We start from the raw sequence: 15,659 nt of genomic DNA, 5'->3' as shown, positions 1-15,659 counted from the left end.
ACTTTAAAAAGTGAGCATACCCATTGCTTTTAAAGTGACAAGTTGACTTTACTTAATTAATTGAGTAAACCCATTGCTTTTAAAGTGGTTAGTTGACTTTCCTTAAAGTGAGTAAACCAGCTACTTTTAAAGTGATTTGTTGACGTTCCGTTAAAAAGTAAGTATACCCATTGCTTTTAAAGTGATTAGTTGACTTAAAAAGTGAGTAAACCAATTGCTTTTAAAGTGACATGTTGATTTTACTTTAAAAAGAAAGTAAACCCATTGCTTTTAAAGTGATTAATTGACTTTAAAAAGTGAGTATACCCATTGCTTTTAAAGTGATTAATTGACTTTAAAAAGTGAGTATACTCATTTCTTTTAAAGTGATTAGTTGACTTTCCTTAAAGTGAGTAAACCAGTTACTTTTAAAGTGATAAGTTGACTTTTCTTTAAAAAGTAAGTATACCCATTGCTTTTAAAGTGATTAGTTCACTTCAAAAGTGAGTAAACCAGCTGCTTTTAAAGTGATAAGTTGACTTTATGTAAAAAAATGAGTAAGCCCATTGCTTTTAAAGTGACAAATTGACTTTCCTTAATAAATTGAGAAAACCAGTTGCTTTTAAAGTGATTAGTTGACTTTACTTGAAAGTAAGCCCATTGCTTTTAAAGTAATACATTGACTTTCCTATAAAAAGTAAGTAAACCCATTGCTTTTAAAGTGATTAGCTGCCTTTACCAAAAAATGAGTGAGCCTGTTGCTTTTAATTAGTTTTCTAATTAACTCTTTCTGAATGCTTAAGTTCCATATCAACAAAGGCATAGGGAAGATACAGATTTAAAAAAGCAACCAAATAAATACAGGATTACAGTCATATATGATTTGTTTAAGTTCAAGTAGTATTTTCAAATGCATAGTATGCAATTATTATAGCAAGTGTTAGCATAAGTAGCCTTTAGCATCGCACATCATTATAGTTCTCCCTCATGGTGATTAGAATCAATATCATATCACAATCCGGAGTTTCTTTAGACCTAATGTTTGAAAGCAAACTGAACTCTTTTTAAATGTATTAAATGTTGCTGTTAGCTGCTAGCTAATTTGAAAACATGAGGAATTACCTGTGCTACCAACCACATGAGGCCCAAGACTAGGTCTGACAAGTAGAAACTAGTATGCCAATAACACCGGCTCGAGAACCCTGTGGTGTCTCCGTCATCTTCAAGTCTTCTATAACCTCACCGCATGCATGAAATGTGCATGTTTCTATTTGTAATGTATGTTGCAGATCTGAAGTTGTGTAATTGCAAATGCATTTTCTGCTGCTTTACTTTCTGTTCCAGCAAGTCAAAACATTGATCTGCGATGCTACAACTGAGTCTGTTTGTGTGTGTGATGTTTCACAGAGAATGAGGGCTGACAGGATCTTTGACAGGGTTGAGACAAACATTCATGATTCTCTGCTAGATGGGGTTCAGAGCACCACTGAAGCCTAGCAGCCCGATGGTAAAACACTAAAGACTAAAGCCAGAAAGAACTAATCCACACTCCGCTCATAAATGCAGCTCTGGACTTCTCAGAGTCATTCTGAGAAGTCTAGAGTCATGCTAATTGGCTTCAACCAATGAAAAGGAGCTGGATTTAACGTCTTCGGTGCATCCGTGTGGGTCTGGTGTTTGGTGTGAAACCTACAGACTGGTTTGGGTTGGTTTTGAAGCTTCAGAATAAAAAGATTGGGTTGTGGTTTGAGGTGTGTGCTGTGATGTATATGCAGCTAAGAGAATATGGGACTGTGGGCTCTTACATACATAAATACAGCCAGCAGACTTGACATACCGTTTAACGTCTAACTCCCATACATGCATGAGTATTTTTTTTTTGCTTTTCTTGTTGTTATATTGTTTTAAAGTGTGTGATAATGTTGCCATTTATGTCTAAATGTCCATTCCTAGAACATGCTTATGATCAGTTCTGTTACTGCGTGAACCGCACAACATCTATAAACAACTTGAAATGATTATGCTGGATTGTAAACTTAAAGGAAAGGAGCAAGAAATTGTTTTATAGTATTAAAAATGTCTCTTAAATGTTTTGAATTGCCAATTTCGCCAATCAATAAATCAATGAATGAATGAATCAATCAATCAATCCATCAATCAATCCATTCATCAATCCATCAATCTATCAATCAATCTATCCACCAATCAATCAATCGGCCAATCAATCAATTAGCCAACCAATCAATCCATTGATCAATCCATTAATCTATCCATCAATCAATCAGTCAATTAATCAATGACTGAATCAATCAATCAATACACCCATAAATCCATCAGTCAATCTATTAATCAATCAAATAATCTTATCAATCTATCCATCAATCAATCCATCAATTGATCAATCAGCGCATCAATCAATCCATCAATCTATCCATCCATCCATCGATTCATCCATCAAACAATCAATCCATCCATCCATCAATCAATCCGTTAATCAATCGGTTTATCGATCAATCAATCAATTGGCCAATCAATCAGTCAATCAATTGACCAATCAATAAGTCAATCGTTACCATATAAAAAATACACTCAAAATGTTTTGATGCTTTATAGTATTTAAAAATTTGGAAACGGAATCCACTTAATTAAATCTTGATATAAACTATTGGTTTAAAGGTTTAAAGCAAATGAAATTTATTTTTCAGTCAGTATCAGTTTATTTTATCAGCTGATATATTGCTGATATAGTGTTTATTCCATTTAAAAATAATGAATTAGTCATAATTTATTATTATTATTATTGCTTTTTGCTAATTTTCGCTCTGCAGTTTTTCATGTAACAGATCCTCAATCGATCAGTTAACATCTTCTAGGCCTGGACTTGTGCATGTGGTAAACTCTGGATATGTGATTTCATATTAAGTTGATTTTATGCTTATTTTTACACCGCTTCTTGCTGGGGCATTGAATTTGTGTTGTTTTAGCTTGTGCTGTGACAAATTTGTATTCCCATACCTATACATGACGCAGTCTGCTAACTCACCATCTCCCTCTGTTCTCCAGAATGCAGATAAGTTATATAAGGGCCACCTGTCGGAGTTCTCCCCGCTGACCTCCCTCCATGCTCCACCTGCGCGGAAACACGAAAGACGTGGCAACGAACGCCAGAACCACGCCCACCGCAGGTCTGACTCCTCCCCTACCAAAAAACTCATGTGTACCTACTGGGGGGGCAAGCCTGACTACTGCACCTTCAGCTCCTTCCTCCGCATAGGAGAAAACCCACGATTCTCTGGGGCAGCTTTTGCTTATTCTGCTCCGGGGCCCGAGACGTCTGTATGATAAACAAATAGTCTAATTATTCAATCAAAATCGGCCTCGATTATGCCAATATTGGTCTCCTAATCTTGACTTGTTACCCTTTATTTAAAAAAAAAAGAAAACACTGACATGCGTTTTTATCCACTTGTTTTGTTGTTTGCATGTGGAATACCAACACAATCTCACAGCAATTCGTAACTTTTTGATTTAGTGGCTAATTTGAATGAATTCGTACAATCTCAGTCGTACAATTTAGTAGAAGGCCCTATGACGATTGGGTTTAGGGGCGGGGTTGGGTGCCATGCCTCCTTTTTAAAATCGTAAATTTTTGTATGATTGAACTTGTAAGAAATTAATACGAATTAGCCACTCAATTGACAAAACGTAAAATAGTTACGTTTGTTTGTGAGATCAGCCTGGGAATATTATTTCCGGGTCCAGGCTTAAATTCATTTTAGTTGTCAATTTATCTCAAATCTCAATAGTCGTTTGGTTAAAAAAATATTTTCAATGTTATGGTTTACTATAGTTGCTGCATCCCAGATATTATATTTGAACGATTTATAAAAGATGAATCTTTCCACCTGAAATTAGGCAAGGATATAAACATTTATGCTTATGATTTTCAATAGTATTACAGCACACTGTGAGCATACAGTGGGGGAAATAAGTATTGCAAATGTCACCATTTTTCTCAGAAAACATATTTCTCAACTTGAAATTTTCACCAGATGTTGGTAACAACCAAATAAATCCATAAATGCAAAGAAAACAATATTAATTAGTTTACAAATTAAGTTAAGTGTAATAAAATTAAATGACGCAGGGAAAAAGTATTGAACACATGAAGAAAGGGAGCTGTAGACAGGCAGAGAAAGCCCAGACAGCAGTTAAAAATCTCTCAGTAGATCTTCAGCAACCCTCTGCCCTTCATCATTGTAAATGAATATTAGCTGCTTCAGACATCTACATCTGTACATTAGCAGGATGATAAAGATGAAACCAGGGTGGACATTTCAGCAAGACAATGATCCAAAACACAGCCAAGGAAACTCTAAAAGTTTTTCAGAGAAAGAAAATCAAGCTGTAGAATGGCCCAGCCAATCATCTGACTTGAATCCAATATAGAATCCAAAATAAAGATCAGATTTGACACACAAGACCCACAGAACTATCAAGAGTTCTACACTCTGTTGAAGTTTGTGAGAGGCTTCTGTAAGCTGCCATCAGCAAAAAAGGTCTTTTATATAAAATATTAAATACGTTTCAGTAGTCCAGAACTTTCATTACATTGTTATTACACAAAAAAAAATTGTCAGATTTTTTTAATTTTTGTTTTGTTTTCTTATATTTCTATATATTTTTGTGTTTGTTTGGGTTTTTACCAAAATCTGGTTTAATTTCATGTCAACAGCTCCTTTAGAACATTTTTACCAGAAAAAAAAAACATGACATGTTGAATACGTATTTTCCCCACTGCATTAGTACCGTTTATTGCAGATATAAGTTTTGGATCCGGAAACACTTGTTAAACACTAACAAGTGGATAGTGTACGCACTATCAGTGATTTTGTGATCTGGAGGAAGGCTAAACAGTACTGCGCTAAGCGGCCTTGGGACCCATTTACCTTGTTTTCTTGGTGTGTATGTTTAAACGTGAGAGCGTGTTCCCTTTACACTGTGGGTTTATGTGTTCACTCACCTACCCTTGTATAAAAAAAATACTTGAAAAACCACACTGGGCAGTAGTAGCACAAATCTCAAATCTCAACCCCCTAGCACTGAATATGAATGTGGATGACAGTTAAAATGGCTGCTCTGAAAACTGACCGTCCTCTTTTCTTTGTTCTTCTTTTCTTTGTTCTCTGTCGTCTCTCCTTCCCTTTTTTATCCCGTGCTCCTTCTCTTTTCTTGTCCTACTTTTTTTATAGAACAAACTGGTGTTGCCTTTGTGCAAACCTATTATCAAGAAACACTCCGTAGGCTTCGATTGTCTTTGTCTGAATGCATTGTAAGTGGCTACACTTGGCCATTTCTGCTGCTAGAGCAAACTAGGAGTGTGTGTCTGTGTGTGTGTGTGTGTGTGTGTAGGCCTTTGTTAGACAACTACAAGAAGACAAATTGTAACTGGACTGTCATTATGTTTCACCCTTTAACTTTCAAAAAAATCTATATTCTACTATCTGCTATTCCAAAGTTTTTAAAAAACCATTGACGTCGTGTCATCATGACAACCAGTTACTCTGTTCTAGCTGCTTGACCATTTGCTTTAACGTTGGATCGTTCCCTATATATAGTTTTTGTAGTGTAGAATCAGACACAGGATGCTAAAGGCTGCGCTAGCCACCTTAGCGAAACTGTTCTGCCTTAATGCTAATGTTTCCCATCTTTTACACCGCAGTTTGGAACCAAAGGTTGTAAAATAGGGAGTGTATAAATGTGCATTAGTTGCCTTATGCTCAAAGAGAGAAAATGTTTGACGGCATTAGAAGATTCCCACCACACTGCCTTAAGTTGACATTGCACCAGCTGAGGATGGAGTTATGTGGAGAAATGTAGTATTCGTCATCTTCCTGTGCCAACAACTCAGCCCGGGGCTCCTGAGGTTTGAAAAAACAATGAATGAAATGTCACATGTGTTGGTCCAAAAATTATCTCTGTCAGCGTATTTTTATGATTGTAACGTCTTATTTGCCTTTTGTCTGTATTAATGTATCTGTTGGAGCCCTGTGCTGGGTTGCTCTCATCTCTGTGTTGAACATTACTGATTATCTGATAAATAAGGCACATGTTATCAGCTTGTGCTACTTTTCACAAACAACTTATTAATCTAACATACTTATTAAGGTCAGCATCACAGATGACCTGTCCTTACTGATGAGAAAGACTCCTTTCTAGTGTCCTGGACACAGAAAATAAGCCGTTATAAAGGAATTCTAGGAAATGTGCCTCATACATGTGGACTCTCTTGTTTAATGTAACATTCTCATAATCATTCAATTCCATATTCATCCAATACACTGTGTGAATATGAATTCACATTGATTTGAGCTTAATTTGAATTGGAATGGTGTGAATGCAGTTGAGTTCACACTTGTAGTTTGATTCCTTTGGTTCTGACCAAAATATAAATAAATAAATAAAGCTTATGCCAAGGTTAGACTGCATGCTTTTAGCCCTGGTTTTGATTCAAATCATGCTGTGTGAAATGTGTTCTGATTGAAAATAACATTCGCGATCACCTACAGCCAATGAGAGAGCAGCATTCACTAGTACACTAATCAGGTTGAGAAGTAAAAAAAAAAGTCGAGGAGAGATTGCTAATTCTCAAAAGCCAGGTGAGCAACACAAGTTTCTAAAGTTAAAGCTATTTTTCCATTATGTAGTTAATAACAAAAGATATATTATGTGACCTTGCGTTGTTTCCATGTCACTTCTTGCGTTTGTTTGGTTGTGAGACGTAGTTTGGACAACGTTGTCTGTGATTCTTCCTGTTTTAAAGTCATGCAAGTGTGAACTCTCCTGTCGCCGATCCATCCTACAGTGTAAACACAGCACTGACAGAACGTTAACCCAGATAGTCATGCAGTGTGAAAACATTCGTGACACGACTACTTTGAAAATCATGCAGTCTGAACTCGGCATTAGGGTGCTTTCAAACTAGCACTTTTGGTCCGCACCCCTGTTTGTTTGACGCCAGTGTACGTTTAGCTAGTGTGAACAATATTTTCTGAACTGGGGTGCACACCCCTGAACGATACCAGAGTCTACCTGCACCTCTTATATGAATGCAATCGTACCAAATGACTAAAGTTACCCGCCAAATGTACAACAGACTTTAGTTTTCATTACGTTCATTCTTGTGTGTATGTCTGTGTGTAAACTACCTGGGCGACAAGTTGGACTGACCCAGTGCAAACAGTGATAATGTCTGCTTGACTCCACCAAAAGCGACTTTTGTTTTACTTTTTTTTTTGCGGCAGATAGACACAAACGTCTCTCTGTATTTTTGTTTTGGTAACAAAAGCAAAAGATTCAGTTAAAGCTGAATGACCATGATATGCATATGTCTCCATTTTGCCTCTTTGCTTTCGTGGCCGTCAGCCAGCAACAGCTGTACAAAAAAACAGCAGCTTGATGACACAAGCGTAGCGGGGTTCAGAAGGAAAAAAAGACAGTGTGAACACAAATTAGCCGAGAAGGTGGCAAGGGGGGACAATCAAATTTGGGTTTGGTCCAGGCCAATGTAACCAAGTGTGAAAGCTCCCTAAACCAATTCTAGGAAATGTTCCTGGTGACTCGTCTGTTTCATGAAACATTCAACTCCATATTCATCCAATACTCTGTGAATATGAATTCACATTGATTTGAGTTCAGTTTGAATTGGAATACGGTGTGAATGCAGTTCAGTTTAATGTTGTGTACTTATACTACGTCCTAAAAGAGAGCATGGACGGTTCTTCACTTCGAATTTTTACTGGGAATAGTACACCATCTAGGAACCTTTAGCATACTTTTTTCCAACATATTACAGTTTGGGACATACAATGCTAATTTTATTTTCAAATACTATTTAGGATAGATTGTATGCAAAATGGGATGAAGCATAAGTGTGTTTTCACATTTGTAGTTTGATTCTTTGGTTCAGACCCAAAAAAAGAAAATGATTCATTTAGTCTTGGCTCACTTAGTGTTCACACTGTCAATTTTAGGCCTGAATATAATGAGTGGTATGGTTCAGTACAATACAGTACAGTACAGTACTATATGAAAATCCCTGATCAGGCTTAAATTTCTACTGCCAACAGTATCTTTACTTAGTAGCTAGGCAGAAAAAAGCTATCAAGTCTTGCCTGAAGAAGAAAGCTATAAGGGGCCATTCAAGTGTAGTGTGTTTTGCAAGCTCAAGTTCGTTATTTCCAAAGTAAAAGTGCCGCAAGTGCTCGCAAGTACTCAAATTAGGTGGCGAAAGTTGCGCTTTTCACACATTTAAGATGCAACATGTGAATGGTAATCAACCCTGGCTTTTTAAACATGCAGGTGACAATTTTCTGTTAACCAATCAGGATTTAGCAGAGAGTCTAGCTCCACCCTTTTTGTAACATATTCTGTTGTGCTAGCCACCCATATGAAAGGGTGCCAAAAAAGTGGTAGAGTACAGTTGGCTATTTTGGTACTTCTGACAGTAGAAATTGGCAAAAATTTTACTGTACCAAAGTGGTAATGACCCATAAAGACATAAAACAAATGGCCTTATAATATATATTTTTGAAAATATTACTGAACATTTAAAATGCGTATAAATTTACGTTAAATCAGGTTCAGGAAATTTCTCGTCAAACAAAAATGCAGATCTATGGCAAAGAGAAAGCATTTCTGCGGCCTGTATTTAACTCTATTTGACGATTCTGTTCATTTTAGAGTCGCCTCTTGAGAACTGACATACTGCTTCTGGCTTGCTTAGATGTCTTTGGTCCAAGTTGCGTTCATACTTGAGTTCCACTGCATCCCAGACTTAATGATCACATCAAGTGTGAACACATCCTTAATTCCAGTCACATTTGACCTCAATTGAAATGAATATGGAAATGAATGAACTAACAATCATCTGCAATGACTCTTTCCCTGCTTTCCTTCACATTCCAAACCTGTTTCTTTCTTCTTCCATTTTTTTGTTTCGCCTCACGCCGACTCCGGATTGTAGTGTTGTGTTTCCAGAGCATCATCATCTCGACTCCTTTCCTCGCATGCATTTCCTTCACTGTCATTCAGTTGTCACGATGAGACCTGTTGCTCATTTCACCATTTTAACCATCATCCATGACATGAAAGAGAGAGAGAGAGAGAGAGTAGGTGATGTCAAAGTCCATCAAGACCAGCGTTTTGATGGTTACTACAAGCTTCTCGTGGGTAGGTGCCTTCTGGTGCTTTTTAACCTCAATGTATGTTCATGCGTTCAATCCAGTGAAGCGTTGAATTCTGGGAAACACGTGCATGTGTTTGCATTGCCCGACATCTCGGCCTGCAACAGAGAATGTCAGAATTATGGCTAGTTTGTTGTAAGTATAATGGTCATTTTTGGGAGGGGGTTAACGTTGATGAAATGTCACAGATTAATAATATTAATAATAACAGAATGTCCTTTTTCATGCACACATTATATCTGAATATAGATTATATATACATAGATGAGTTTATTGATGTCAAGGTTTACAAAGGCTGCGAGTGAATGAATGAATGACCTAACGTGACGACTGATCAACTCTGTTTCCGGTCCAAAAGTGTATCATTTGGTTTGTATGAATGTAAACTCTGTGCAAAGTCACTGTTTTATTGAGTACTGAGGTCTGAACTTTGCATGCCATGTGATGGACCAACCACTGAGCTTTATATTTTCATTTCTATGTATAAACCACATCTGTGCTCATTTCCAGTCCAGTCCAGTCCAAGCGATGCACATCTACAATACCGAGTACTAAATAATAATAATCAATGCTGGCAAATCTAAAACACAAAAAGAATGTGCTTATTTATAGATTCTCGACCTAATATGGTATGTTTGTCTTTTTCATTTCGCATTATACTATATTGTTCACTGTTATAGTTCTATCTGGCTTCCTGAATGTAAAGAAAATAGCAGATAACCACAAATCACAACTACAAGGTGGTTCTAGAACAAATGTCCCTTCACAAATGTGTTTTGGTTCTCGTTTCTGACTGTCGTTTCAAATCGGAACTATTTTTTTGTAACGTAGTAATACTTTTGCTCACTGAACGCTGTCTGCCTCAGGGGTGCGTTCAGGCACTGGCGAACACTGTATTCTGTCTGTCTAAAGATTAAAACAAAAAAAGGCTATATGAAATAGGTATTTTGTATATCTTGTGATGAGAAAAATATGTCTTTTTGCTACTTTTGTATCTAGAGGATGAAGAAAACTACTTACTGTTACAGAGTCAGAATGTCACTGTTCCGCTTTTACAACCAAATGTAAGGCCGTGGGAGAAATTTGACTTCAGTAAAGATGGAAGTAAAGAAAAAATAGCTTTAACAGACTGCTTTTTGTTTGTTTATTTCAATGGAGATGTTTTTTTTAAGATGTCGCGCATAGTCAGTCGATGCTCACACTGATGCTGCGTCCCAATTCGCATAGTCTACGCCCTAAAAGTAGGCTACTTTTGAGTGTGTAACAGAAGAGTTTGCAAGCTTTGGGACATACTACGTCCTCGTTAACAGATCGTTATGTTGCTCAGTTATAAGCCCTGTCAATCATCCACATTTCTGTCATATTTAATTTCCTATTTTACTGGAGAAGCAGCAGCAGAATAATCTCCCATTCAAGAGTCTTTCATGCAGAGAAATCTCCTCAGGTGTTTGGATAATTCTGCATACAGACTTTAATGTCCAAACACATCCTTATATAAGTTCAGTATTGTTGTTACAGATAAAATGTAACACCGATTTAAATATTTCCCAGTGTCCAAGAAATTAGCTAACAGTCATACAAACATCTTTACCGAAGCCGCTCTACTTGACGGTTGGTCTCGCGCGTCCACCATGTTTGTAGTTTATTTACGCTTTTCACCCGCGTTTGTAGTTCTAATCGAATTCACGAACATGTACTGTGGGAAATATCAGTGGTTAGAGTATGGACGCTTCTACACTTATTTTTTTCTTTCTAGAAATCATCCGGAAGCTTTGGCATACTCTTTTTTTTTAACATTCTTCGATTTGGGCCATATTAATTCAATTTTCAAATACTATTTAGGATGGATAGTATGCGAATTGGGGCGCAGGATGACTGTAGGAAGATGAAATACACTCACTGTTTTTAATGCAGGTGTGACCAAATATTGATTTCGATGTCTATTGCTGTAACTGAAGGCTTTACAGCCTGTAGTGGGGCTTAATCTGTGCCAGCCTATTCAGATTAACTAAATATCTACTGCTTTTTTCTGTTTGTTTGTTTTATCTGCACAAAACGTGATGTTGCTCATAAATTTATTAAATATATATATAGTATATATTATATATATACTTACAGTATATATATGTATACTACTGTACACAGCATATATGTAGTAATATTCATGTACAGTTTGGGCTCTTTTTGTATAAAGTTTTTAAAAGGTTGATATCTGTAGATATGTGGATTTTTGCCGGTTTTTTCTGTAGCTATTAACAGCAAGAAAAGTACATTTGCTTGTAATAAAGAAAGATTTAAATGTTTGAGAGCCTTGTGCATTTTTCTCTTGTTTATTTCTTTAGCACTTTAACAATGTAGATTGTGTCAAAGTAGCTTAATTTAGAAGATTATAGTCAATTGAAACTGTGTCAGTTCACTTTTCAAAGATGAAGTTCAGTTTAGTTCAGTTCACTGTGGTTTAATTTTCACTGCTGAAAGTCCAAAGACTACGAGCAAATCTATTGATGAGCAGCTCTACAAGTCCCAACCCAAGCAAGCCAGTGGTGACAGCAGTGAAGAACAAACTTCACCAATTGACGAAAGTGAAGGAAATAACCTCAAGAGAAACCAGGCTCAGTTGGGCACGACCATTTCTCCTCTGGCCATACTTCTTGTGCAGAGCTGCAGTCTAGGCGCCGGAGGCCGAAGAACGCTGGACATCCATCATGAAGAAGCTGCAGGTGTGAGAGGTCTGGTGAACAGGCTGGCCCTTCAGGATCAATGCGAAGAAGACTCATCTGTCTAACACAATCTCACGGCAATTCGTAACTTTTTGATTTAGTGGCTAATTCGTATGAATTTGTACGATCTAATTCGTACAATTTAGTACGACTTGCTTATCCCCCAATGACGGTTGGGTTTAGGGGCGGGGTTAGGTGCCACGCCTCCTTTTTAAAATCGTACAATTTCGTATGACTGAACTCGTATGAATTCATACAAATTAGCCACTAAACTGGCAAAAGGTAAAGTACTTACTTTTTCTCGTGAGATCAGGCTGCATCTGTCACTGGGGTCTTACAGGAATCATGCTCTTCACTCCTCCATGACCACTGCAGCAGCTGCTCAGGATACGGCCTGGTCCAGGATAATGAAAACACAGAGAAAAGTTAAAAATTAAACAGACTAACAAAAGCACAGATGTCGTTCAAATTATAATGTCTTTTGGAAACTGTTCCTGGCTCCAGTTGCCCTAAATAATGCAGACTGTACACTAGAGGATTTAAAGCAGAGATGCTCAAAACTACACTGTAAAAATATATATTTTACAGGTTTTTTTTCTAGCAGCTAGGGTGCTGAAAAAACCTTAAAACAATGGCTGTTAAATTACAGAAATTGAACGTAAATTAACAGACATTAAATTACAGAAATTTATCGTTAAAAAAACTGCCGATAAATTACAGAAATTTACTGTAAAATAACAGACATTTAATTACAGAAATGTATCATAAAATAACAACTGTTAAATTACAGAAATTTCCTGTAAATTAACAGACATTAAATAACAGAAATTTATTGTAAAACAGCAGACGTTAAATTACAGAAATGTATTTTATAATAGCAGACGTTAAATTACAGACATTTATTGTAAAATAGCAGATGTTAAATTACAGAAATTTATTGTAAAATAACAGACGTAAAATTACAGAAATTTTTCATAAATTAACAGACGTAAAATTACAGAAATTTCTCATAAATTAACAGACGTAAAATTACAGAAATTTCTCATAAATTAACAGACGTAAAATTACAGAAATTTCTCATAAATTAACAGACGTAAAATTACAGAAATTTCTCATAAATTAACAGATGTAGAATTACAGAAATTTATTGTAAAATAACAGTTGTTAAATTAAGAATTTTACCATAAAATAACAGCTTTTAAATTACAGAAATTTAACAAAATTTTTAATTCATGAAAATTTCTGTTATTTAATGTTTATTATTCTACAGTAGATTTCCATAATATAACATCCATAATTTTACAGTGTAGGGCTCGCAGGCCAAAGCTGGCCCATGGTAACCTTTGATATGGCCCGCCATCCTATCTGAGAAGAGGAGAATGAGGGGGATTGTTTAGATTGTCAATTGAAATTTAATGCAATCGTTTGTTTGTTTCTTTGTTTGTTTTATTGTTAAAAGATAGCTGAAATTAAATGCTTTAATTGAATGGTGCAAATTAATCAGACTTTGTTGAAATGTACATACTGTCACCCGGCAATGCAGAGACTTTGGTGAGCAAATCAAGTCAAAGACAGATTCTGCTTGACTATTCAGCATTGAACTCCACAGTGTTATAAATGTGATTGTTTGCTTTTATTGCAATATGTTATCATTTCAAAAGTTGTACTGCATTAATTAATACCATTTCAAGTAGTGTTTTCATTTTATTTTGAAATATTTTGAAATAAATTAGGAAATTACCCATGGCAACTTTAATGTAATATAGTTTGTGTATTTACCTTCGGCCCGCGGCTCTTGGTATTATTTGGTTTTTGGCTCTTCATACTAAAACGTTTGGGCACCCCTGGTTTAAAGCAAGAAAAGCCGAGGGCACTGCATGTGTAACTATTAATTATGGCCACCAGGTGGAAGCAAAAGGCAACATATTGAAGCGGCTTGAACAATTCACTTTTACTGCACTAAAAAGGCTACCCCCTCAGGTCATCAGTGTGCGAATTAGACATTGAGTTATATATAACTTATAATTTATATAATAAATACAATTAAATTTAATTTATTAGCAAATTTTATCACGTTTACAGAGTTTTGAGGGATATCGAGGGGTTCTCAATAATATTTGTGATATTAAATAGATGGTGACAGGTTTGCTTTCCTACACCTTTTAATTGATGACCATGAAAGACTGCCCATATTTTTTATTTTACCATTTAACTTTCATGTTCGAGTAAATGTATAATAAAATACAAACAATGTATCTAGTTTGACAGACACCTACTAACAACTTTTTTTAAGAAACATGTTTTCTAAACAATTACACTGTTGGTGCTAGATTTAGTTTCAACCCGGTGAATTAATATTTTTGGCACAAACATGCATTCACAATATTAACCAATGACCGTTATAATTGGGCTGGATAGATCCCCCCAAACCCCCCTGTAATTCACACCCAGCATATTATTAACTGTTGTGAAAAAAGTAACAGCACATTTTCTGCCACTCTTTAGCAGTAATCAATAATATACGCAATACCAAATTGCATATGGAAAGGTTACATGTCACATTTACCTGTGAATGGTGTGCTTAAATGGACAGTTAATCCAAAACTTGTCATGATTTTGCCAAATGCAATCCTGAATTAACATCTATGTTGATCCTGGAACATCATACCTGTTGAAAAATGTAAACCATATCTATTCACCACCCCTAAACCCAACCATATCTGTGAATTACTCACAAAATCAGAGGGTAATATTAGTTTGATAACAATCATAGAAGTGCATAAACCTAACCGTAAGCCTAAACTGTAAACGTATCCCTTAATTCTGATTGGCTGATTGGAATGTTGTTCCAGGATCAACATGTTAATCCAGGGACATTTCCTACTTGGTGAAATCTTGGAAACCATAGCTACCACTGACTTGTGTAGTATTTTTTTTTCAACATATATATATATATATATATATATATATATATATATATATATATATATATATATATATATATATATATATATATATATATATATATATATGCAAACATTTTTTATAGCATTGTCTTAAAAAACCCGTCCAGTTAATTGCAGCGCACATTTTGATTTGCCTTTTAGTGAGTTTGCCATGCTGTTTTCACTTTGCACTTCATGTTTCTGCGCGTTTCACTTTGTGGCCCTGATTTGACAAGAGGGCAGAGTCAAGGGAACTTGTGTGTTTATGGCAGGCCCACATAGATATATACATTAGATGTCACCTACCCTGCTGTTGTCTATTGGAAGGAATGCGCCATTTTTGTACAGGGTAGCGCTCCTTGATGAATGCGGGACCAAGCTGCAGTGGAGGACTGTGGCCATTCAGAGCAAGAAAATTGCACATATACACATATATCTATGATCGGGAGTTTTCCCGAAGGTCAGTATGCATTTTTTTTAAATTACGAAAATTATAATTTCACATCACTTTTCTACATTGATTGATAAGTGATTGCACAGGCATTCCTGACAAAAAGCTTGTGTTTGTGTGTATGGAAATGTACTCTACTATCCACCCTTCCTGTTAAATATGATCTAATCATGGAGGGAAACACACCTCCTCTCCTGTTTTCACTTTTCATTCTGATGGAGAGAGCGATTAGTTTGTGAATAAATCTCCGTTATGAGCGACTCCATCAATAGCAGACAATAATACAAGTTTCTGTCAGCGCAGCATCTTGTTGTCATAT

The 15,659-nt window shown here is 36.1% G+C and overlaps 2 protein-coding genes across 21 annotated transcripts in view; one reads left to right on the top strand and one right to left on the bottom strand.

Annotated features, from left to right (window-relative positions):
* The window catches only part of atp11a (ATPase phospholipid transporting 11A), a 136,655-nt gene extending 126,306 nt beyond the window's left edge, over positions 1-10,349 (top strand). For 3 of the 10 annotated variants that reach the window (XM_087237662.1, XM_087237660.1, XM_087237659.1), the window contains 2 exons: positions 1,387-1,486; positions 3,043-3,422. In XM_087237662.1, coding sequence (XP_087093788.1) covers positions 1,387-1,476 — 90 coding nt within the window. In that variant the 3' untranslated portion in view covers positions 1,477-1,486; positions 3,043-3,422. Of the gene's footprint in view, positions 1-1,386; positions 1,487-3,042; positions 5,163-5,231; positions 6,840-9,004 lie in introns of those variants that run through there. The other 7 variants (XM_087237656.1, XM_087237655.1, XM_087237663.1 and 4 more) reach the window with 5 other exon arrangements.
* Positions 10,350-11,528: 1,179 nt separating this feature from the next.
* Positions 11,529-15,659, bottom strand: part of LOC147837491 (uncharacterized) — a 238,757-nt gene continuing 234,626 nt past the window's right edge. For 5 of the 11 annotated variants that reach the window (XR_015476963.1, XR_015476958.1, XR_015476961.1 and 2 more), the window contains 2 exons: positions 12,240-12,338; positions 11,534-11,938 (listed from right to left, as the gene is read on the bottom strand). Coding sequence is in view for 8 of the 11 variants with exons in the window: in XM_087237719.1 (XP_087093845.1) it covers positions 12,254-12,338 (85 nt within the window). In the remaining 3 variants the exon portion in view is untranslated. Of the gene's footprint in view, positions 11,974-12,239; positions 12,339-15,659 lie in introns of all 11 variants that reach the window. The other 6 variants (XM_087237724.1, XM_087237717.1, XM_087237723.1 and 3 more) reach the window with 2 other exon arrangements.

The sequence above is a fragment of the Danio rerio genome, chromosome 1, assembly GCF_052040795.2.
Source record: "Danio rerio strain M-AB ecotype USA chromosome 1, GRCz13ab, whole genome shotgun sequence".
Taxonomy (NCBI): domain Eukaryota; kingdom Metazoa; phylum Chordata; class Actinopteri; order Cypriniformes; family Danionidae; genus Danio; species Danio rerio.
This window is presented reverse-complemented; position numbering and strand designations above follow the sequence as displayed.